This window comes from Anabas testudineus, chromosome 5 (genome assembly GCF_900324465.2).
Source record: "Anabas testudineus chromosome 5, fAnaTes1.2, whole genome shotgun sequence".
Classification (NCBI taxonomy): Eukaryota; Metazoa; Chordata; class Actinopteri; order Anabantiformes; family Anabantidae; genus Anabas; species Anabas testudineus.
In genome coordinates, this window is record NC_046614.1 from 18915126 (window position 1) to 18940133 (window position 25008).

The window sequence follows — 25008 nt, forward strand, 5'->3', positions numbered from 1 at the left end:
GATTATTATCAATAGTTGCTAATGTTTTTATATTATATTATATTATATTATATTATATTATATTATATTATATTATATTATATTATATTATATTGTAAAAAACAAACAAACAAAAAAAAAAACTTTGCTCAAGGACATGTAACTCTGAAATTGATTTATTTTTTCATAAATGGTCAGCATCCCTGCTTTTGCAGCAAACACACTGATTCATAAACAGCATTCATTTATTATGAAATATTTTATACATGCTTACAAAGAGCAATTGTACAAATATATAAACAGAGAGAAGTCAGACAGGCTACAATAAAGACACACAAAAAGACACAATATAAAGAATGACAAATGTTCTATTATATTTGCAATTTTGCTAAGACTAACCGGTTTATATAGCAATATTAAAAGCTAAAGAAACCTCTTTTTTTATTTAAAATATTCTAGCTTAGGACTGAATTTGGACAGTTAACTTTGTCCTATAAAAACATAACATAAACCTATAATTGATTAGTTTTGCTTGTCATAAATGTCCGCCACCATCGCTGTTTAAGTTTTTAATTACAAATTTTACAAGCTACCTCTGAAACAATCAGGATTTTATATTTGTAGTTCCTGGAGTCTGTGGACTAAACCCTCTGCTTAAGCTTTGAAGCTGATGGACATCAGGACTGCTGCAGGCCTCCAGTATCACTCTCCATTGTGGCCTTTCAGGTCTCGTCTTATGATGTCATTCACTGGAAAACATTCAAATAATAAAGACAAATTATTTTACCATTCACAACAATAAAAAAAAGCTAAACAGGATGATAACATTATGTGACATTTCAAAGAAATCCATCTTGTATTTTTAAATGTTTCATATGCATCAGTTTCACATTTATAATCCTCTCTAGGTTGATTTGTAAATTTAGTAAATTATTAGTTTTGAGTTATAAAAAACATTGCTCATTTGTACGTGTATAATTTTTTGCAGGGTCAGGTGATTGATTCGTCTACATGTGTGTATTTTTAATACTGCATAGGCCACCTTTTTTAGTCAGTATTTGTAGGTTGATAGTAGTGATGACAGGAAAAAAGAGGGGGCTGAAATGGGGTCCCCAGCAGGACTCAACAGAGATGTTGAGATTTGTCGCTGGTGCCTTAGATAGCAAAGGACTGTCACATAAAGGTTCTAATTTCACACACAATTCGGTTTAATGATAATTGCAGTACTGCGAAGTATTGTGATTACATTGATATCCACTAGATGTCTACATTGAACACAGTTTTTCTGTAGAGAAGACTGAACTTTCTTTCATAACACAAATAAGCATATTTACACCTTTAATCATTTTTTTGACCAATAAAATAATAACAAACACAGTTAAGTGTTTATTAATATTAAAGATAATAGTTAGGAACAAAGATAGTAGTATATTTAATTGTAGGACATTCTAAGTAAAAAACAAACAAACAAAAAAACTAACAAAAAAAAAAACACCTATTACTCCAGTGTGTTTTAGAATCAACAAGTGACATTGCTGATATCTTTACCTCATGTTTATCTGCATTTATTTGCCTATACAGTGTATTTCCTGTTTCTGTTTTCCATCTCAAAGATAAAAAGAGAAACTTTCTCCTTCACTAAATTGAACAACATTGCTTTGTTGTCCTCCGACTTAATCATGGTATAACTTACATAATATACCAAAAACCATAAGCTTGTTGAACACATTGATTCTAATTAGTGTGTGCATGCTCATGAACAAGTGCGTGTGATTGCATGTGTAAGAGAGTGAGAGTCAGACTGAAACAGATAGGAAAGTGGATAGAAAGACCCAGCAGTAAACCACAAGGCAGGATTTGCAAGCGTACAGTTGCAGTGTGCTTGTATGCATTTGCAGACTGGACCACAAATACCCATCCCCCAGGCTTTCTCATTTAACTTTAAACCTGGTGTTTGTAGAAGTTCTTACATAGTGTTTTTTTCCCAAATATTGGAAATGATAAAAAAGGTTTTCTTCATTTATCTATAGATTAGAAACCAAACAGGTGAGACTTCCCTTCTTATACGGCTGTATGCATGCAAAATATTACACTATCAAACATAGGATATACAAATAAAAAGGATCAAGAGTCATAGTAATATCATATAAATGTTTGATGACAACGTGGTTCTGGATGGAATCTGTGGATTTCTTGTAAGCATCTAGTTGAACAGATCATAAGATTAATACTCACCATCCTCCAAATAGGCATAGCTAAGGTTCTCTTGTTTGACGGTGACCCTCTCTGAAGTCCGATCTTCATGGTTTCCTCTACCTGGCTCTACTCTGCATCCTGCCTTTACTTGAGCTTGACCTTGGATGTATCTTGAAGGTGGAGACTTCCCCATTGACAGTGATGTTGGCACAAAACTCTGTTGATGTCTTGACACCAGACAGGCATCTAACGAATCACCAACCTGAGGAGCTTCGCTCAGTTTGGCCACAGGGGCCCTGGTACTGACACACTGATTGGGAGTGGTTACAGGATGGGAACCCCTTGGGGAACCATCGAGGAGTGGGGACACAGTGTTGGTGTAACGTTGGTTTGCAGTGTGGTACAACACAGGGCTGTTGATCAAAGTGCTGGCTTTGGACTGGTAATACAGAGGTTGGTCATCCAGCAGATCAGATGTTAACATGCAGGCCCTGGGGTCTACAGTGGCTAGATGGTACAGTGATGGAGAAACACTGAAGCCTTGAAGGTTGTTGTCCTGCTCCAGGTGATGGTAAAGTGACTTCATTGATAGACCAGACAGAGTCTGACTGTCTGGATAGCAGTATGAATTCAAGTGATAATCATCCAGTGGTTCTGCTTTAATGGCTGGAGAATTAAAGAAAGACATTTTCTGACATTAAAAGATAAAATAAATCGACTTTTGATCACTGATGACAGTTTATGAACAGAAGCTGGAGTTTACGACCATGAATGGAGCTTTTAGTGAGGTTCCACAATGGTGCTTTGAGCTAAATGCTAAAAATAGCATGCTAACATGTTGAGTGTAATGTTCACCATTACAACATCTTAATCATTTCAAAAAAAGAAGAACTGATTGATTGGATTATAGATCACCTGCATAAAGATTTATAGTTCTCACGTTAATAAATTGTATGTAAACACCTTCTCCTGGTGCAAGTCGGATTTCTCTGAATAAACTGGTTACTCATTTCATGTAAATGCACTGATTGCAATTTACATTCTTTTTGTGAACCCACATAATCTCATCCTGTCTCATCCAGTTTCACTTCAATTAATGAAGTCCTCTTTTTTTCTGAAATGCTTCTTGTACCATTGAGTGTGCTGCATTTTGGTCCTGGGTACTAAATGTAGGTGTAGAAAGCATTATTAAGTACAGTCACATATTTTCTCCTTTTAGTACAAATGATAATTCACCCCCCCACGCAAAGACTTTTGTTGTGGCTAAAGTTTACTGCAAAGAGAAACTTACTGACTTTAATTGGAACATCTTGTAAAATTGTGAAAAATCAGTTTCAAATGAAGAAGAGAGTAGAAAGATGGCCTTCCCCTGCTTTTAACTTTAAGCTGTCTTCAGGTTGAAATCCTCCTTTAATTGTGCAGCAGTTAGAATAAGATGTAATCTCACTGACGTTTTGCAATTTCCTGTAAAGTTTCACTATATCAGAGGATCTTTACTCTTTATCAGATGATTTATGACTTTATGACACCACTGGTGTCTTCTCAATAACATGATTATCAGTTTAAGCTTGTAGTTGATTTTCATTTTTGTGTTCATTCAGATCTGTCAACATGAGGTTTGTGTTGACAAAGGTGAGAACTACATTTTATCACAGTGTTAGGCTTGACTTTTCATGTCAGCACCAGGGTGGGATCTTTTGACCTTTCAGTCACCTTCCATTTCACAAACCTTCGAGGTAGCTCCTTTCCTGTGTAGTGAAACAACACAGTTGGCTCAACAGATACAGATATATACCTATCACTGGAGTGTAGATGAAGTGCTGAGGCTGACTGCGTTTCTTCTTTCCATTGATGACATAGAAGTTGACTTTGGCGGGATGGCAAATGGTCTGGTCTCGATAAGGAGGGACTTCAACAAACAGCATATTCTAAACAGGGATTGCAATAAAAAAGAAAATCACATTTCAGAAAATTTGTTGTGCAGAGACATGGTTTGCTCCAATTTTCTCCCATTAATGTTTCAGATCAAAATCAGAATGATAAAAAATAAGATTCTTTGAATATCGTGCAGTATGTGTGAGCATGAGGTAGTGAAAAAAATTAAAACGTTGTCATATGGTTTGTGTTTTGATTTCCGTTATGAGCATGTGTGACTTTGTGAAAATTCAATACAATACTGGGTTAATGAAGAAAATGCATGCACATGTAAGTTAACTCACAGCTTGTGTTTTGTCTCTGTCCACTGTGGCCTCCACCTCCCAGATTTGCTGCCCATCTGTAAGTGCAGTTCAGGTAACTGGTATTAGTGTTAGTTGAAAAGACTAACACCACCTTCACATCCAGAAGCTGGTTAACTTAGTATAAAGGCTAAAGGTTGGGGGGGGGGACTGCTAGACTGAGCCAGTGCACAAAGATTAAAAACTATCTACAAGCACTACTAATTAACACCTTGGAAATGTAATATCTTCAAAAAACAAGTATAAAACTGACAACTTGCTACTGGGATTTATGTTCTTGGCTGTGCTGGAAGGCAGACTTTATGATGATTATGAAAATGAACCAACACATGCTGCTTGGGGTGTCATATTTATCAGAAGCATATGAAAGCGATATTGATCTCAGATAAAAAAATTACAAAGCTTGTCTCTACAAATATAAAAAGGCATGTTTGATGAAGTAAAAACCAATGCATGGGAGGATCTTCGTCCATTCTTTAAATTACAGTACAACATTTCAGCACATTTAGACAGACAGTGGAAAACTGGTTTGTCTTTTATGTCTGGTTTAGTGTTTCATTCCCACTTCAGTTTACCTGCTGTTTCTGCTTTCTACCCACGCTAAAAAAAAAAAAAGCCTCTGCTCTGGGTCTGAATCTTTATCAGTCTGCCTAACCACATCCTGTTGCATAAAACCCCACACCAAGCAACAGGGAGGCTTTACATGCAGTCAACTGTACCCATCCTGCTCTCAAACCATGTAACCTAACAAAGTTGTGTGGGCAGAAGGAGCAGTAACAAGGTGAGAAATTTCCATGTAGAAATAAATAAACCCAGTCACACTAGCAAAACAGTAAAAGTTTAAACTAATGGTTCATTTTGTCAGTGTCAAAAGTGTGGGCTAAAGGAAGATGTGCGTCACTGACAGTTGATGTTGCCAGGGAAATATGCAAATAGTCTAAAAATACAAATACAATATGAGTAGGTGGCTAGATTTGAGCAGGATATTGAAAGGGTGTATCTGGGTGTTGCATAAACCAATAGTCTATTTAATCAAATAAACCATCTTGATACTATTGTAGCTCCATAACAATCACAAGTCAACACACATTGTTAGAAATTAACACCCAGCTAAAGCCAGAAGCTGGTTACTGTGTTTGTCCAGGTAATATGACATGTCCTGTTTCCCCATTTCCAATGTTTCTGCTAAGTTTAACTGATGTGCTTCTAGTAGTAGCTTTTAGCTTTGACAAGGTGAACACAAGAGTTGTCTCTAACTGCAAACAAGAAAACAAACTAAGTGTATTAGATGTTGGAAAAGTTAGTAACTCTAACCTTGCTGTGCCAGGTATTTTAAGGAAAAGATTCTTCCTCACCTTGTGTCTTCTCAGAGAATATCACCTTGGAGCCTGGTGTAAAGTTTTGTCCAGTGAGGACCATTTGTTGTCCACCAAGTGCTGAGCATCGGTCCAGGTCCTGCCTCTCAACTGCAGGAAGCTCCTGTGCTGAACGCTGGGCTGAGGAATCAGGAAGAATTCAAATTAATAACCAAGCAGGAGTAATAATAACAACACAATTCTCAAGCCATATGGCCACTCAGATTATTGATTATTGAAATCCTGAGTGGTAGCATCAAACTAAACTTTGCAAACATTGCTCCTTTTAGGCTTTTGATGATGAACAGACACTCAGCAGGAAAACAGGAATTTGTTTCATTGCTTATGGAAAATCTATGTTTGTTGCAAACGTATTGGAAACAAACAGATAAAATCCCATGTTCTACAAGACTAACCATCATCATTCAGCAATAGGAAGCAAAATTAAGCTTATCAGGAATCAAACACTCCTTACAGCATTCGACAGGATCTGAGGCAACCTGAAGAGAGAGCAGCTGGCCTCCAGGTTGAGGAATGTGGACCCGAAACACCAAACGCACACGAGTGTTTTTGCGTCCAATGTCTGTCTCACCATTCCTCAGCTCGATATCGGCGTTTCTCAGCTTCAGGATCCCTACACAGTCAATCCTGTGAAATTTAAGAAAGAGTACCATCAACATCAATCTGCTGCAAAACTGTCTCTTTGTTGATACAGTCAGTCAAACTTTATTTGGTTCATTAAATCTGTGTTAAGTAATTAATCTAGTTTTGCTCTTTAAAGAAGTATCTGTTTTTTTTCCTGTAGTGAGAGATTTGCCATTTATCAAGCTTGCCAACAACTTTCTATTTGCTGCTGTAAACACCTGATGTCTGATAGCTTGGTTCTTGGTAATAGCCTGGCAAACAGGAAGTGATGCATTTCAAATTTCCGTCAGAGACAGTAGCAGCTTGTTGAGGGGAGAAACAAAATGAAAAGGTTGTGGCTGTCATTAGCAGCAATAACACTAATATCATGGCTGATTAAAGAAGGCAAACAACATTTAGGACAGACAATGTAACTGCATCAGTGGATACGTCAGCTGGTACAGCACTGACAACACATTCACTTAGCAGATTGCTGAGTGTAGTACTACAGGCAACTAAATTGTGGTGATAATCTATATAACAATTCACACAAGCTTCTGCAACGTCACAAAATGTATTCTCGTTCAGAGAGATCTTGTATTAATGTTGGGAAGTCTTTTCCAGCACATTATCATTCCAGAGATTCTCAATGGGGTTAAGGACTGGACTCCATGTGTGAAAATGACGTGTCATGCTTCCTGAACCACTCAACATTACAATTTGAGCATGGCATGATGATTTCTGACATTGTCATCATAAAGCATCAGTTAATGATAAATAACCTTTAGCCAGCTGAAAAATAATCATCCATGCAGTAATTATCCAGTGGGAGGCTCATACCTATTTGCTTAGTTAAATCAAGGTGCTGATTTATTTTTTGGACGGGCAGTGTTATATATATATGATATATATTTTGAGCATTTGTCATTTACATGAGCTCTCTGAGATTTACTCACACCACTCTCATGTGGTTCTTTGGCTCCAGAGGAATCTCCAGCACTTTGGTCCCATTGATTACCCTCTCCATGCTGGGCGTAGTGACAGTTTTCCCAGTTATACGGTAGACCTGGTAGAAGGCATGGGGTTTCAGGAGCCTCTCATCTGCGGTCCCTATGAAGACCTGCAGTCCCAGCGGAGCTGTGCCTTGGTACCCGCAGAGCTGGAAAGATGATTACATGCATGTTTCACACTGAATCAAATTGACTATAATACCGATTTTGTCCATGACTGCAGAGTAAATCTCTTTTCCCTGTGGGGATGTTTTCACAGGACACCGTCTAACTGGCAAAGCAAGAACACTGCTTTGCATAGTGTGTTTGTGCAACATGGCCGGGAAATCCAACAGTGAAGGTTTAGTAGTTGACTCAGCAGAGCAGTAAACAAAGCAGAAACATGTAATAGTAATGCTTGTATATCAATATACCTGACCTGTAAATAGTAGTGTATCTTTTAGCAGACTGAAGCATAATGTAAGGCTTGATAATTTGTCCTCTATTCTTAAATAAACACATCATTATCCAGGAAATGCCACACCACATTTATGATCTTCCTACTCCCCCGCATACACGTCTCTTGTAGGACACGGCTGTGACAAAGAAGTGAAGTAAGAGATTTGTTTTTCACACGCACAAACCCCTGAAGCCTTTAGGCGCGAAACAAAACAAAACAAAACAAAAAAAAAAACACCTGAACTTCCGGGTGCCCTCCTTTAGGCGTCTTTACAGCTCCACGGCTACCCTCAGTCTCATACTGAGCCCTGTGGTGAGATCTGGGCTGTTGTTGTATTAGTAGATCATATTGACCAGACCGACTGGGTAACGGCCACTCTAGAGAGGGGAGAGGTGCCACAGACAGAGCACTGGGAAGGAGAGACAGACAAATAAGACACATGACAAACAAACAATTGCAAATTCAGATCATGTTTAATTTAAAAATTGTCAATTAAAGATTGTGACTTTGTAGTTGCTCATTCGTGTGTCCATTTCAGCTTATCAGAAAGACATAAAGTGTCTGTAAGTACGTAAATAAGTGAGTAAGACAAACACACCTGTATGCTCCGTGATGGGGCAGGTGAGGCACAGGCCACACAGTTGGCAGTCTATAGAAGGACTCAGACTTGACGTCGGCTCCAGCCCTACCAATCCTCTTCTGCTCAGTGGTCCAGTCATACACCTCTCCGTACGCACAGTCCTGTCTCTGGATCACAGCAGAGGTCACTGCTCTGGACAGATTGGAGCTGAGGCTCCAATCCCCCTCCACGCCTGAGGAGGAGGTTGGAGCTTGGGCCTGAAAATCAGCTTGGCACTGGTATTGGTGGAGGTAGTAGGACCCCTGCTGCTCATGTGGAGAGGGGATGGGGCTGGGGCTCCGTGAGCGCTGCTTAATAGGAGTGGCCCCCTGACATGAGTGGGCCTGGTCATAGGCACGCTTTCCATGTGGCGAGGCAGAGCGGGAGCGCTGATGGGGAAGTGGTGCAGTGCTGCGTTGGTGTTGTGGCAGGAGAAAGGTTTCATCTGTGATGCTTGTGCGAGGCGATGCTCCAGGAGAAGAGTGGGTAGAAGAAGTCTGGATTCCCTGGAGGCCTGGGCAGAGGTCTAAGGCGGACAAACCCACGTTACAGCCACCATTGGAAGGGGATACACATGGTGATGCCACAGGAGAATATACCTCTGCTGACCAGCCTGTGGAGGAGTTACTGCTGGCAGGACTCACACACTCCCTGTAGGCTCCCAGAGCTTTGGAGCCAGGGCTGGGCTCCAGGGTCTGAGAGCTGAGAGAGTCGCCTGAAGGTGTAATCTCAATCCTGGGGCTAGGAGCAGGGATGTTCCCTGGTCTTGATGGCAGCCTGAAAGAGTCAAAAACAGCCGCTGACAGATCTTCTGTAGTAACGACATGAGAAGAGGGGTGCTGGCTGGAGGCTGACTGGTTGGAGGTGGAGACGTATGCAGTGTGATGGTCGACCACCAGTAGAGGAGGCTGGCTGTCGTTCTGAAGGAGAGCGCCTGGATCATCTGTCAGTAAGAAATGTAAGGAGAATAAATATGTTCAAAGTATCAGAGTACAAATTCATTTATTCTTACAGTCTCCTTTTTGCTATTCAGTTATCTTAATATTAACCAAACCCTCAGTGAAAAACCCTGAATATATAAATGCAATGGACAAAAACAAAGAGGGTCATGAACACAGACGTGTTCAATTTTTAGTCCATGTGCACTCCAGGCCTCGTTCTTCTCATCACCTCTGTACGTTGAATTTTGGACCATGATTGATATTAAAAGTAGTTGTATTGTCACTTAAATCATGTGGATTGAAGGTGAAAACAAACTTATACTTTCCAAGTCTAGATTATTTTGCACAGTAAAGCTGAAACATCCAAGAAAAAAAAAAAGTAATTTTGCATTTTAGCTCCTCTGAACTGTGAAAATGACTCAATCTTTTAAAAAAATACTGTAAGAAAAGATGGTTGTTGGAAAAGTTGGAGTGTAACATCAGTACCTGACAGCTAAGTGCTCACCGAGAGGCTTCATTACAGCTCAACACAAAGTCAAGACACATATTTGATGGTAAAGCGCAGAAGTTATCATGATGTATTTAGGAGATACTGTGTGAATTGAATAAATAGTGCATACACACCTTTGTCACAACCAACAGGGAACTCTTCTCCAGGTGGATTGTATAGAAACAAATCAGAAAAGTCCAGCTCATCCTGATTTATGTCTTGACCCAGGCCCTCGGTGAGCCCCAAACCTCCAGAAGTCATTTCCAGGTTTGAATATATATAAATATATAAATATCTATTTTTATCGACGACTGTTTCTTTTTTATCTTAAAAACAAAACAAAAACAAAACAAAACGCCAACTAATGTAAGCTGCGTGTAAAAACCATGTGAAGAACACGAAGTTGCAGTTTTTTGTTTTTTTTAAAAGATGCGTTTAAAACATTAGCAGCTGCTCAAATAAAACATCCAAACACCGCGACATGAAAAAAGCGACAGACGCTTCCTGTCACTGCTGATGATGACAAGCAGACAGAAGGTGCGGACCTGCCTCTGTGGGTGTGTGTGTGTGTGTGTGTGTGTGCTGACAGAGTGCAGCTCACCACCTCCATGCACAGGCCTCGCTTCCTTCTGTTTGAATCAAGTGAGGTGTTATTACATGTACAAAGAAGTACAGTAGATGTGATGGGTGCATGATACAGTAGCCGCTCCTCTGTGGTAATATGGTAATATTCATCTCACATTTATACAGAACAAATATTTTTTAAAGTCTAAATCAAGGTGTTTATTACTGAATTAACACAAAGTGTTGTTTTTTATCACCTTTAATAATAATATTTATAGTATCTATAGTGTGTTGACCAGGATGCTGCTGCATATATAGTATATATTAGCAATACTTTTACAAGAATAAATTAAGTTATTGTTTATGTGAGTAGCATTAACTAAACTAAATTAGGGACTGTTATAGTATATACAATTATATATTCTCCATAATCCTGCTACTGTGACGGATGTATATATTTTAAATAGGCCTCTGTGTGGCAACACAAACTGTGTTTTGCATCATACCTTTTTTTCTGTAGTACTACTCATTTACTTCGCACTTGCTGTGGACTAAATATGTTAATCCTATTTCTTTGCACGTCTGGTTTAGATGCAACCTATGATGCACTAGTTCTTAACCTTTACCCTGCACAATGACCACGAAGCGGAATCTGATCCAGTCTGATGAAATCTCTTTAAAGTGACTCTGCAGCGACAGCGGCCACTGGGTGTCATTATTGTACAATCCTCGGCTACGACCATTGAATGCCACAGTTCACCAAAGTCTTTTACGGTGTGTCTTCTCTCCTCAGCCACCTGTTGTGATATCTCCATGCAGACATCCACCTCGTAAAACTTGAAATATTTTTTCAGATCAGCTTTATATTGACATGTTCAGTATGATGTCATCACGGTGACTACACGTAAAACGGCGTGCGTCACCGCCGTGGCTCTATAGCTCAGTGGTTAGAGCACTGGTCTTGTAAACCAGGGGTCGTGAGTTCGATCCTCACTAGGGCCTAACACCAAATTATTGTGACTTGTAGTTTTTTAGTTTTTCCTCTTTTAGTTTTTCATTTAGTAAAGTAGGTAGAAACCGTAAATCTTTCATTCAAGTTGAATGTACTTTGCTGATTTGAACAAATCAGTCATTACAAATTTCCTGTACTACTCTGTGTGCCTTAAATTTCCCCCTGGGAACGTTTTTGAAAAGTGTTTTTGCACATTGCATTGAGTTGAATTGTATTTACTCTACTTACTATGGAATTATCTGATGTTATAAGACCATCTTGTGTTCTTACTCAAGTTCCTCCATTGAGCTGCACGTTGTTATTTGTGTTAAATGAGAAAGCGGAAGTACCTAAACACTGAAATGTGCAATGTATTCAAGTTGTAGCTGGTCATAAACCAAAGTGCTGTCCTTAGTTTGACACAAAGAGTTGTTTTTTTATGTAAAAGTTGGAGGTAAAACACTTCAGACCTGGATCTTTACACATTTACTGCATTGTGACAATAATTGTATAATTCATTACATAAACTCAAGACACTGACTCTGGCAGAGGTAGCACAGGGCAAACAGCAAAGGTCAGTGGTTAGATCTCTGCCCCCCCAAAGGTTGAGTTTGATCTTCACTAGGGTCTGCGTTCTGTTTAAGGTCACTGAGTACAGAAGTGTTAATGCATCACAGATTTGTTCCCAGCAGCATTTACTGTATCTGTGACTATGTCTTGTAATCACTTCAATCCTATATCAGCACTAATTCTAAAGAAAACATTTTTTTTTTTATCTCAAGTTCTTAAAAATCCCCCAAAGAAGTTAATAACCAGAACAACACAGTAACAGCAAGGAACAGGTTAGTTGGCTTTTAATACATTTATTAAAGTCGTTTTTCTATGAATAAAATATGTCTCTACACAAAACAATGTACATAATTTCAATGTTATAATTGCATTTTATATACACAATAAAAATAAAAATATCTGCGACCTAAAAATTTATATATAAGTTACTACACAAGGAAAAGTAAAGTAATATTTTGACATCTACATACACATGTTGTGTAGGACACTACATTAAGATTTGACAACAGCTGCCTTCTATAGTATTACATGTACCTAGGAACTGGTATTTTGGTCAGTCATTAACAATTTATGTATAAATATATTTATAAATATATTTGAGGTATTTGTGGCATGATTACATGTGTAATAATTTCTTCTGTAGGTATAATAGTTTATCTTTGTTCTATTTACAGAGCAGCAACACAAGGAGTCACTAGAGCATCAGGGCCATGGAAACAGAGGTATCGTCTTTCTGTCACTACGCCCGGAGGAGTCAAATATAGACCCTGAAAAGGAAGGGGAAAAGAAAATAATTATTGTTAGAATAATAGATTATTTGCACAGATATCAGACTTAGATTCAAGTATAGTACTTCTTAATGATAAGTATGAAGTATGGCTATAAAGGAATGGTCATTTTTTGAAAAAAGTTTAGTGATTTATTTCTGCGAGTTCCTAAAAATAACCATATGTGTGTACGCTAAATATAAAGCACAACAGTTAACTCACAGCTGGCCGCATATTTACCAGCAAGACAGTAAGTAAATAGTTTTCCTCTCACCTCATCTCCTGATGAATGCGACTGGCAGTTCTCTGTTGGGAACCAGAAGTCCTGAATGGATCACGTCGAGCGGCTTATTATCAGTTGCCACGATGTCAAAGTTTCTGACCAACTGTAAGAAAAGCAGAATTGGATTTAGCTCAGTGGTTCCAGCTCTGCTCTTGTAAACCAGAGTTTCTGAGGTCAATCCTTCCTTGACTCCAGCTTCTTTTAATGTCACAGAGTACAGATTTGTCACCAGTAGGGTTTGTGGATTTACTACATAATCATCTAAATCCTCTATTGGGCTAAATTCTAAAGAAAACAGATGTTGGCTACATGTGTGTTTCCTCCCCACTTTGATCCTTGCTATGGCCTCGGCTTCCGTTTGAGGTGGCCAAGTACACATCAATAGGAATCTTACAGATTTGTTCCAAGCTTCAGCTACTGTGTCTGCACAATTAGTCTACATTAATTTAAATCTGGCATTAGGCTAGATTCCTAATGCAGCAAGTCTGGCCTCCATGCATGCACACTTGGCTAGGAAAACTTTAATTCTAGTTCTTTGAGGTGTAAAAACTTCAAATCACCCAAAGACTTTAATACCATGTGTTGGCAACATGCCAGTTTGAAAATTGGCCACCTAAGCCTGACAAGCAGAACTGGTTTTTAGCAGTCAACAATCAATTTAAAATACAAACAAGGGTTCAAACCAACCACTCTGGTTTAATTTGACTCATATTTATTTCTTACCCAGCACATGGCCAACTGCAGCTGCAGCTCCGCCAGCCGCCGGCCGATGCACATCCTCTTTCCAATGCCAAAAGGAACGTGAGCAAATGGGTTGATAGTGCTGGTCTCCCGAAGCCAGCGCTCAGGTTTGAACTGCTTCACGTCGTCAAAGTACTCCTCATTACTGCCCAGTGCATGTGTGTTTATCATCAAGACTGTCTGTAAGTGAAGGAGAATGAGAAATAAACAGCTTTAGTATTCAAAAATCTGATTTCTTCACTATTTAGACATGAAATAAAAGAAAATGAACCACTTATGTCAGGTAACTAAGGCACTTACTCCTTTGGGAATGGCATAATCTCCCAACACAGTGTCTTTGTCCAGGGTCCTGCTGGTGAATGGGACTGATGGTGATAACCTGTAAGAATTGGAAAAAATAAGCACATGAGAACATGGCCTCAGTGAAGCTGTCGTGTTGAGTAACACACAATGTTAAAAACATTGGAGTAAACACACTCCAATGTAAGATGGGGTGAGTTATAATCTCCAGTCACAGGTCATATACATTCCCTGGGTGATGTGGTTATAGTATTAGCCTTAAATAACACGTTAAACCACTTGTGACTGCCCGAGATGAAAGGGAGAAAGTGGACGGTATAAGAGTCAGGAAGTGATTGGATTTAAGCTGGGACCAGTGGTTGTTGCTAATCATGGCACCATATCTCATAAAGCTTGTTTTTGAGCCAGTCATGTGTCACTTTTGCCTGTTAATCTCCGTGGTAATGGCTGAAATCATGATGCAGTCAGTGAGTCTGATTCGTAACTTCTAGCTGTTTAAATAAGTCGTATTTTTTAATAATGTAGCACAGCTGCAGCCATTTTTAACGATATTGTTTTTTGTAAGTCACTATATTGTTTATTGCCAGCAAATGCTTTTTTCCCTTGACCCTTTTATACTGTACCTCATGGACTCCTTGAGGCAGGCTTTGAGGTAGGGCATGCTCTTGATGTGCTCTCCACACGGGTCTTGGTCGGGAGGCACCACCTTTCTAATCTCCTCCAGCAGCTTCCTCTGGGCGCCAGGGTTACGTGACAGGTTGAAAATAGCCCACAGCATACTGTTGGCGGTCTGAGAAATGTAAACACGGTGTGACAGAGAGAGAGGGAGGACGAGAGAGAGAAAAGAGGGGGAAGGAGGCAAAGAGGAGATGTCACTTAGTGAGGCAGCTACTCTAAGTGCATTCCTCCATGGGGTCCTGAAGGGAGCTGAGGAATGTTTAGGGTTCCTCAGTTACATCCACACCACATTCATTTTCCACTTCTGAGGCACTGTAACTGCAGCACCTGTTTGTTTTAGAGGTTGGACTTTTTTTTTTTTTCGTTACCCACTTGAAGGAAAATAGGCAAAAGGTAAAAGGTTTAAGTAGCGAACTTGTTTTCCTGACTACTGTACAAGGTGGGGTGCTGCTGCTGCTGCTGCTGCTGTGTGCTCATCTCATGTAAAAAGCTGAGATGAGAGTTAGTTGTAGCCACTGGAGATGCTACTGGTAGGGCTTATAATTTAATGCACTGATGAAGCTGTGAGAAAATGTATCTTTTTATTTTCCAATACTGTGACTTCTGTATCGAAAAAATCAGGTATGTTGCACCTCCCATGACTGTTGTAATTGATGCAGTATCATATGTAATCAGATCCAAATATATAATTATACATTTGTTTCTAAATAATAATAATAATAATAATAATCTAACCTTCCTATTTAAAATGAATGAACTCTAGTTCTGCAGAAGTAAATGTATAGCGCCCTCTGTCACACATTTGTGGTCTCTCACTCTCTCACTTTTACCTTTGACGTCTGCACCCTCATTCACTTTCAGTGGAGTCATGTAAATGTGATACACATTGGAAATTACGATTAGGTATTTGTTGGTTGCTCAAATAAGTTTTGACCTGAGACTATCTCACATTAGATTTCACATGTTTAATCTATAGACAAACTGAACCACAGGCTGCGGGAAGTCACCACTATTAAGATAATATTAAGATTAGTAACTGTAACTTCATACTGAATAGACCCAGTAACTCCCAGAACAACAGCAAATACATTTCTTAAAACATCCAACTAATCAAATATGCATTATTGCAGCATAAAGTATAACTCACCGTCTCAACTCCTCCAATCTGTAGCTCGGTGATGGCTGCGTACAGCTCCTTCTTGGAGAGACGACTGTTTTCTAAAATGTCACCAATCAGGTCATCAGGAGCTCTGGCGTCATTCCTCTTCAGCTTCTTGTCTATGTAGACTTTAGCTGAGGAAACACAAAAGAAAAATAATGTAAACATACTGACGAACATTTAGTTTAATCTCACAGTTGTTATTAGGGACATATTTTATATTTTATATTTGTTTACAGCGTTACTGAAATAAGATTTTTGACTTTGGAACAAGCAAATTGTCTTTATTGATCTTTATCTACAAAAACAACTAAGTTCAGTGCCCCTCAGTGGTATTGGTAAACTGTTGATTCTGCCTTCACTGTGTATCTGTGGCCTACTTTAAAAGTTTGTAAAATCAAGAATATCTTTGGATTTTTGACTGTTGAGACAAAACAAGAAATTGATATAGATTGATAGTTACAATAGTTTGTTAAACCTCTGTATAAATTGTACATTACTGAGTAGTGTACGTGAGAATCACTAGTAGTGAGCGATTGAGCTTAATATTAGTTTGAAAGTCTGGTGTTTCATCTTGACACTTTCCCACATGATCTAAATTGTATGTATTGTATTGTATTTTTGCTATTTCTAGAATAATGCACTAAACGAATTAGAGACTTCCTCCCCACAAGTCCTTTAGTCTTGAGAGGTTTTCCAGAGAATGTGAGGAAAGTGTGTTCATGTGTTTGTGAGACAGCAGCTGTAAGCAGCCACAGCAAACAGTCCAACCAGCATCATTTTCTTCCTCCGTCTATGTTTCACCCCCCCCCCCCCAACTCTTGCTACTACAAATATTTGGCAGAGTTCTTCTCCTCTTAGGTCATGCAGTTTACTACAACTTAGGTAACTACAGCCCAGAGCGCCAAGTACAGTACACAAAGCGCTGAGGCACCCAGTTCATATCCCTCACTACTGCCCACCCCCTGCTCTGCTTGATTTGTCATCTGACTGGAAGTGAGCTTAAATGTCTTACTGGAAAAGAGCTCAAACGACTCCGTACATCACAGTAGAATGGCGAGAAAATGAACCAGAACATGGGGGGGGGGGTTGTTTTTTGTGTTTTTCTAGTGTGACTTTATGCTGTGACTGTGTTTGTACCTGTGCTGAAAATACGATCCCATGCTGCTGTGTGGTTGCGCCAAATCTTGGTGTTGAGTCTCTTGTGGATGTTCACCGGTGTGACCATCATGACACCAAATGTGCTCATCATCTGTTAAAAAACAACAACAACAAGAGAGAAGACAATTAGATGTCAAACAACTGCTCTCAATGAAAATCTTTAATGCAGCTCTTTGCATTTCTTCCTGAACCTGCCCTGTGAGACCTCTGTGAGCCTCCACTTATCATCCCCTGTCTGTGTATGATACAGGGCGGCCCGGTAAATCATATAACAACAGCCAGTCTGAACGACTGCATCACAGGCTGCCGTTCAGACTGACCTCAGCTGAGGTGAACCTGATGAACTATTCCCTGTCAGTGTCAGTGGCTCACAGATCACCACGAGTGACCTCTCCCGCAGTGCACTCTGCTGTCGTGAGAGGAATAATAACAAGGTGTACTCACTGTTTTCACAGCTGTGATGAAGTTCATGGCTTCCTCGTTGACTTTCTCTTGCAGCAAACCAAACCTCTTGTCATAGAGGACAAGGCAAATGGCTGAATGACGAAGACAAGCAAAGAGTGAGATTTAGAATCTGAACTAAATCTACAGAAGCGCTGAATGGCAACTATTTTTATATGAAAATGTAATTTTTGTAGGTTTTGGACAAGGTTAGAAAACAACAAGACACAGAACTCACTGCCACTGTCACTATTTCAACTATGAACTATGAACCAAGACACTAATCGACAGGTTCATCCATCATTCAAATTATTCTCTAGCTGCAGCTTAAATAACTGAACAAAAGGGGTGAACTTACTCTCAAACGACCATTTGTTCAGTTCGAAGTACAAGTCTTCAATCTTCCCATTGTCGTTTATTTTTCCGACTCTGGCAACGAAATCCACCAGCACCTGTTTTTGCAAATGAAGCGCGTAACGAATAAACTGCGTTAGAATCTAATTCGGATTAATACATTTACACACACAGCACTTGACATCAGGCTCTTACCTCGTTAATTTTCCCATCAAGCTTCACCACCTCTGTTGGTTTCATGAGTTTCTGCTGAAAGGCACTCCTCACTCTCTGCCAGTCTTTTCCCTCTCTGCAGAATCAACATTTCCATCAGTGCGCTTTAAAAAAACTACCTTCTCCTCCGTCCTCACGATTTCTGGCTATTTTTTACATATATAAATATAAAATGGGAAATGAAAAGCCTACTTACAGAATGAGCAGTCCGTACGCTTCGTCTCTCATGTCTCTGTATGCTTTCCACGGTTTGACCTCCAGTCTCTGAGGGTAACTTCCCTCCTTCCTGTAGAGCGCCTCCAGCAAGCAAGGTGCGCCAATGTGCACCGACTTAAAAGAGCCCAGCTTCATCCGGAAAATCTTTCCGAATTTCTTATGATAATCAATCTAAAAACATGTAAGTAGTAATAAATCAGTCGGAGAAACACATTTACACACTTAAACATATTCTAGGTTATTAGATTTTGGAACATTACCTTCAAACACAAAACAAAAACATAGACGAGTAAGGAGAAAACATTGTAATTAATCATACCAGAGCCTCATGCTGTCGCGTCAGGCCTCCTTTGCGCATGAGTTCAACGAAACTACCGACCAGGGGCCAGTTGGTGGGTCCCGGCATCGCGTCCAGACTGTGCGCTCTGGAGGAAGCGTGAGCGCACGGCGCAGCCTCCACAGCATCCTTCTCCTCCAAGACGCACGCTGAGGATGTTGGTTTGAAGTGCTGCAACCCCACTGTCTTCTTTTTCAGCAGCTCAACAATCTGAGGAACTTTTTTGATCTGCGCCCTCATCCTGAAATTCAAAGCTCTTTTTCTAAAAATGCGGAAATATCTAATGTTTAACTCTTAGCTCTCTTAGCCAAGCTCTTCTTTATTATCTTGGGTGTTTCTCTTTCTTGGAAGTGTCAAACCTCAATATATATACCCTCACAGTGTTTATTCTTGCTGTGCACCGAACCAATCAGGGGCCTGTCCTGCATTGTGTGGCCGGCGAGCCCACCATTCATTTATGGATCCACGTTTGGAGGATCGTATGACCCCAGATAGACCGAGGAAGTGCCCTCGCTCCCCCTGGCTTTATAAATAAACACATAGGCCACAGCGCAGGTGACGCGTTTGCTTGAACCGTGTTTCAGAGTGACCCGCGATTGGAAGAACCGAAACTTTGGCAAAGCAAATACTACTGCCACACTTTTGCACCGTGGGCAAATATTTGAGAGATTGGAGGTTGTGTGTGTGTGTTTGCTTTATTTGTGTTTGGAGTGTGCGTTCTGTGTGGAGAGGTGACAGGGTAAATGGGCATTTTACAGATCAATTCCCGTTTTTGAATTTATTTATGAAGAAGCGCACTCAATTTTAAATGTAGAAGGAACATCTCGTTTATTTAAAGGCTTCCAGATCGTTCTGCGTCCTCAAATGTGTGAAATAAAATCTGGTATTCTGTTCAATGTGAAGCCTCAAATATCGTTAAATGGAGCAGGTTCAGAATTTGATGTCATTTTTCATCAATTTACATTTTGATGTTTTATTTTTTCACAGTTTCGATGACTTGAGTTGAGTTGGGTTGAGTTGGGTTTACCTTTACCTAATTACCGCTTGGATTCCTCTCTCTCTCCCTGCTGTACCACACACACACACACATGTTCTGCGAGTTAGCATGACTTGAATAACATGTGCAGGGCCCCCTGCAGCCCTGTAAATGTGCTTATTCACAGACTCTCAGGTGGCATCAGAACAACCTTGAACCCTGACTGATGTGTGCTTCACTGAGGAGCGAGCGAGTCTCCTCAGATGTAACACACACACAAACACACACACACACACACACAAACACACACACACACACCAATCACACACTCCCCCCCAAAAAGAATAGAAGCAAAGACAGAAACAACATCCACACTCAACCTGACAAAAGCATATTCATTTGTTTTCTCCTGAGTTTCAGATCGTGCCCAGTCTCATTTAGTAAGAAGCAGAATCAAGAACTGGTTGATTAGTAATCAATCATTAACTAAAAGAGTGCAATAAGGAGACAATAAGGATCAGTAGTAGGTTATATACTTGTCATTCACAAGTATCTGTGAAACGTTTCTTCAGGAGTCTTTAAAGTCTCTCTTTCTCCTAAAGATAAGACAAGAATGACGTCCTGCTTGTAGTCAACAATTAACAGTGCGCGAATGATGGAAACCAGCTCAACAGCAGATAATACAGCAATAGCCTGTGTTTAATGAGAATACAAATAATACTGTGAAAGCTGTGGGAGTTCATTTTAAGCTCATCTGATCCTCCAGTGTCTCTAACTAGAATAAAAGAAAATAATAATAAATAATAATTGAAAAGAAAATACCGATTCGATTTAACATTCATTATTTTTCGGTGTGTTGTTTACTCATTGCATTGTGTCTTCCGTCGATTTTTGTGACACAAACTTGTAAATTTCAGACGTGACAAACAAGTAAGCAGAGTTTTATGCTACGTATTTAAAGCGTACTGTGGTATTTAATTACACAAACTGTTTTTAAGAATTTAAAGTCTGTACATTTACATTGACACTTATAAACACTTCAGTTCTCAAAATGCAAACTGTCCTGTCGAGCTGAAAATCATGTGTCTCAGATAAAACCCCAAAACAACATAACCTCTGTTTACATTGACTCATAATGCATGAGATGCACGAAGGAGGTCGGAAATGGCCGAGTGGAAAATTCCAAATTCCGAGTTCAATGGGTTCCACTACTCGTGACGTCAAACGTAAACAATCAACATCGCTGAAACTCGTCTTCTTCTTATCGTGGATGTTTGGGAGGTATGTAGACTGGAGGCTCTACATTACACTGACTAACAGGTGTTTCTGTTATTTTGTCCACCCCATAATGACAAGAACACCTCTGAACAGCACAACAGGTCTAAAACAGACAAAATGATTAAAACTATGAGTAAAAAAACTATTTGTAACAGAGCTGTTGTATTAGTTTACACTAGATTACACTACACTGTCTATATCTCCAAGGAAAAAAACAAACAAACAAATAATCAAACTGGGATTTTCACCTCAATTAAACGGATACCTTTACTTCTGAAACAAACATCCTTAGAAAGCTGAAATGATTAGTCAGGACATCAATGAGCTGATGAGAAGAAAGTTAATCAGGAACTTTAAAAAAAAAAAAATTGATTAATGGTTGCTCGGGGTCATTGGTTTCAATTGTTTTGTAAGCAAAAGCACCGTAGCTGCTGTCAGGTAAGATAGTAAACTGAATATTGGACTGATACGTGGACAAAAGCACTTTGAAGAAAAGCATTCGAAATTAATATTTGAAAATTAGCAGTGAGTGAATTTCAGTATGTTCTGACATTTTATGGAAAGTACTATTGATTAATCGGGAAAATAATCAGCAGATGATAAAAACAATGTTTTTTTTCAGTGTTATTTCTGTTATTGCATAAAAGCAAAAAGTGAGAGCAAGAGGTTGTTGATCAAGGCTTTACATCAGGACATCAACCTCACGGTGTCCTGGGTCTGCTCTGGCAGTGTCACTGACAGCTGGCACCGGTGCAAGTCATAGAGAAAACATGTTTTCTTGTGATGTTCTTTGTAGGCAAATAGTGCTACGCAACACCCTCCTCTATGACCTTGTGTACAATAAATTACTTACAGTTTTGTAATAAATGTGTTATGAAAGTGGATTGCACAATGTATTAATATCATATTAAAAATCAGTATAAAAATATATAATTAATTCTAAAGCACAAATTTATTGCACAGGTAATGTTAATGGATTTTTTCTTTCTTTTTTTTTTTTTTTATTAAAATTTTTATTCAAACATTTAATCTAATTTGGTGCAGATTAGTGCATATAAGGAGTAATGTGTGGACTCTGACATCCCAGAACAAAACCAACGTTAAAAAAATCTCTTGCTGACATTCATTCTACCCTCTACCTTCACAAGACTTCCAGAGTCTGCTGCTGAGAAACATCCCCACAGCATGATGCTGCCACCACCATGCTTCACGGTGGATAGTGTGTTGCACTGTGTCTGATTTGTGTGAAACATGGTGTCTACTCTGATGGCCAAAAAGCTCTATATGGTCTGTTGCTTTTTACACATATGTACAGAAACAATTTTCCAAACTATTGACAGAGAAATTTCCCGTGGATAAATCTGAGTTGAGTAGAATGAATTGATTTCAAGTCTCATGCTAGTGTTTGCTTTTGCATATTGTATCTTTAAAAACTTGCATGCAGTCTAATTTAAAAAGCAGCAAAACACCAAGATATTTCTAACACTGCAGTAACAACATAAAACCCTAATGTCCTATATCTATAACCATGAGGACTATATGATTAATCAAATTAAATAAATAAAGCATTATTAAGTTATTATTGTGTATTTCAGACATGCAAAAATGAAAGTAAACTCCTTTCATCTGATTTTGTATAGTTACATTTAAATCTCTAGTGCCACATGTATTATTGTATACAGAACTCAGTGGGTGATTTGTTTAAAATGTGTTTACTGAATTGAGTTAATAGATCAAATTAATATTCTGATTGTTGACCCTCATCATCTGAATCACTTTGTGTGACTCAATCTTCTATGTTTCTTACACTCAAATCGGTGTGAGCTTTGTAGTCGGGCCATCAGCATGCATAGAGATAAGTGATGAACTGAAAGAGAGGGGGCAGCTGACCTTCTCAGGCAACAGTGGTGTCATCAGCACACAGGGCAGGCAAACCTGATGACTCAAACTCACTCATGTCAAAAACGACTAACAGGTCAGTGAGTTCGGTTATTGGGTTTGAAGTGCTACTCCTTACACGGGGTTGCAGGCACATGTGAAGAAGGAGTGCAGTCATGCAAGCACACAGAGATGCACATTCATATATGAAAGCACAAACACACATTCATGTGTGCTGTTAGGGACCACCATGCTCCTAGAGGCCACAAAGAAGGAGATTAGTTTGGATCCATAGAAGATTGAAATGCCTTGTACAGTCACATCAGCCTAAGTGGTCACGTAGAAGCACTGACCTAACATATACAGTAAGGTGCCCCCTCACCCAAAACCCACTCTTACACTAAGAATGAAAATATTTACAACAGTTCAAGAGTGAAGTCATGGAAAATGAGCATCCCACTTCGACATCCTTCACCCCCTGCCAGTGTGTTTTACCTTACATTCCTGCTCTCATGTATAGTGTTGAGGAAGGCAAAAGATTTATTAAGATTATTCTCGCTGTCTGATAACTTTATCTGTCACTCAGCTTTTCATGTCATAGTTTTTCAGTGCAGCCTAATTAGCTGCATTACGTGTGTGGCTCCTATTAAGAGGGTTAAATCTTCGTAACCAAGTAACTGTTATTATTGTGAAAGATTTGTAATGCTGACAAATAGGGGTTTCATTCATTTGTTGGGTCTTGCAATGTTCTATAGATTATGGCCTCTGGCCAAAAAGTAGGTCAGTCTTATTGATGGGGAACGACTGGAGCTGGAGCTGGTACAGAAGGAGATCTCCCTGAACTCACTGACCTCTCCTCATAAACTGAGCCACCTCCTGCCTGCATTCAGCTCAATGTCTGGTTCAGGATTCCCTGGATGGAGGAGGACCCGCCTCCATGCTATCTAACAGCAACAAGCTGAAGGACTGTCTGTGAAGGAATGCTATAGGCCTGGAACGTCAATAGGCAACAACATAATCAAATGTGGGGTCAAAAATCAGTTATTTCCTGCAAAAACAGTTGAGTAAAGCTGAGTAAAGGCTGTGTATCTGTGTGATTTTACTGATGTTTATTGCAGATGTTTAGTCATGCTAGCAGGATGACTTTAGTGATAAACAATGTCAGTCAGTTCACCACTTTTGTCCAGACAAAATATCTCAGCACCTCTTTAACAGATTGTTGTAAAAATTTGAACAGACAGAGGATGAATCCTGCTAATTTTGACAAACCCTGACTTTTCCTCAAGTGTCTCTTTATGGTTGTTTGTGGTGATTTTTAATAAACAATATTAACAGCCACTTCATAGACTAGAACTTGTATGTCACCTGTGAATGGTCTGTCTTCACAGAGTAAAATACAGTCATTTGATTTGCTTTTATGTAATAAATTAGTTTATTTATTGCATATTTCAAGGAAATCAAGTATGAAAACATTCTCTCTCTCCTATTGCTAGGAGGGGTGTTTGTTCAGGTTTCTATCCATAACAATAAGAGCTAACAGTGCAACATCACTTACTGTAGTCTGTAATAATTACTCCTCTATTATTTCAGTGATCGATGTTATCTTGTTTGTCTTGCTTTGTGTAGCCAGGTAGAAATGGTACTGTCATTCCTAGATACACCACCAAATGGAGGTGGCCTTTTGGGGGTATCCTAGGGAACTTGCTCTGCAAGTGAATGCAATCTTGTGGTCCCCTCACCTCACCTCACCTCACCTCAAAGGATTTTAGGCAAAATTCTTCAGCTCAGTGGTTCCACAATGGTATTTAAAAAAATAAAAAACAACTTGCATCTATGCCGCATGAAATTGAAACAGAGCACTTTACTTTAAAGTTCTTTTCCTTGGCTTAGATATTTAGCTTGCTTTGCACATCACTTGTTAGTCGCTTTCGATTAAAGCGTCACCCAACTAAATGTAATGTTCTTTATGCAGCCGATTTCACAGCTTTTGTCTGAATGAAGTGATACAATTTCAAGCAGACTAGAATAGTTTTACAGTGTGCATGGAGAACAGAGTTACACTTTGGTACTTTATTGTGTATTTTAATTTTGTGTTTGTGCACTAAAGAGAAATTGATCAATCTTACATTGAACCAAAGAAATATCACAAGAAAGAATATGGACAAGAATATAAAAGTGTTTTGGTTAGTTGTACTGTACATGTAGAATGAA

At 39.2% G+C, this 25008-nt stretch overlaps 2 protein-coding genes and 1 non-coding gene across 3 annotated transcripts; 1 reads left to right on the forward strand and 2 right to left on the reverse strand.

Moving 5' to 3' along the window:
• Nucleotides 1–148: 148 nt before the first annotated feature.
• Nucleotides 149–10713, reverse strand: LOC113153908 (nuclear factor of activated T-cells, cytoplasmic 2). The gene is made up of 10 exons (XM_026347799.1): nucleotides 10025–10713; nucleotides 8439–9402; nucleotides 8078–8249; nucleotides 7348–7550; nucleotides 6243–6415; nucleotides 5768–5908; nucleotides 4395–4450; nucleotides 3971–4103; nucleotides 2215–2841; nucleotides 149–728 (listed from the first exon to the last, which is right to left on the reverse strand). Exons 1-10 carry the CDS (start codon nucleotides 10149–10151, stop codon nucleotides 682–684), a joined length of 2643 nt encoding a protein of 880 aa, XP_026203584.1. The 5' UTR covers nucleotides 10152–10713; the 3' UTR covers nucleotides 149–681.
• A 670-nt stretch (nucleotides 10714–11383) lies between these two features.
• trnat-ugu lies at nucleotides 11384–11456 on the forward strand. The gene has a single exon. It is a non-coding gene; the product is annotated as a tRNA-Thr (tRNA).
• Nucleotides 11457–12274: 818 nt separating this feature from the next.
• Nucleotides 12275–19152, reverse strand: LOC113153909 (1,25-dihydroxyvitamin D(3) 24-hydroxylase, mitochondrial). The gene is made up of 12 exons (XM_026347800.1): nucleotides 18648–19152; nucleotides 18309–18499; nucleotides 18095–18188; nucleotides 17904–17997; nucleotides 17549–17640; nucleotides 17084–17195; nucleotides 15932–16077; nucleotides 14730–14896; nucleotides 14107–14185; nucleotides 13789–13986; nucleotides 13057–13168; nucleotides 12275–12782 (listed from the first exon to the last, which is right to left on the reverse strand). The coding sequence occupies exons 1-11, from the start codon at nucleotides 18903–18905 to the stop codon at nucleotides 13058–13060; spliced, it is 1542 nt and encodes a 513-aa protein (XP_026203585.1). The 5' UTR covers nucleotides 18906–19152; the 3' UTR covers nucleotides 12275–12782; nucleotide 13057.
• Between the last annotated feature and the right edge of the window lie 5856 nt (nucleotides 19153–25008).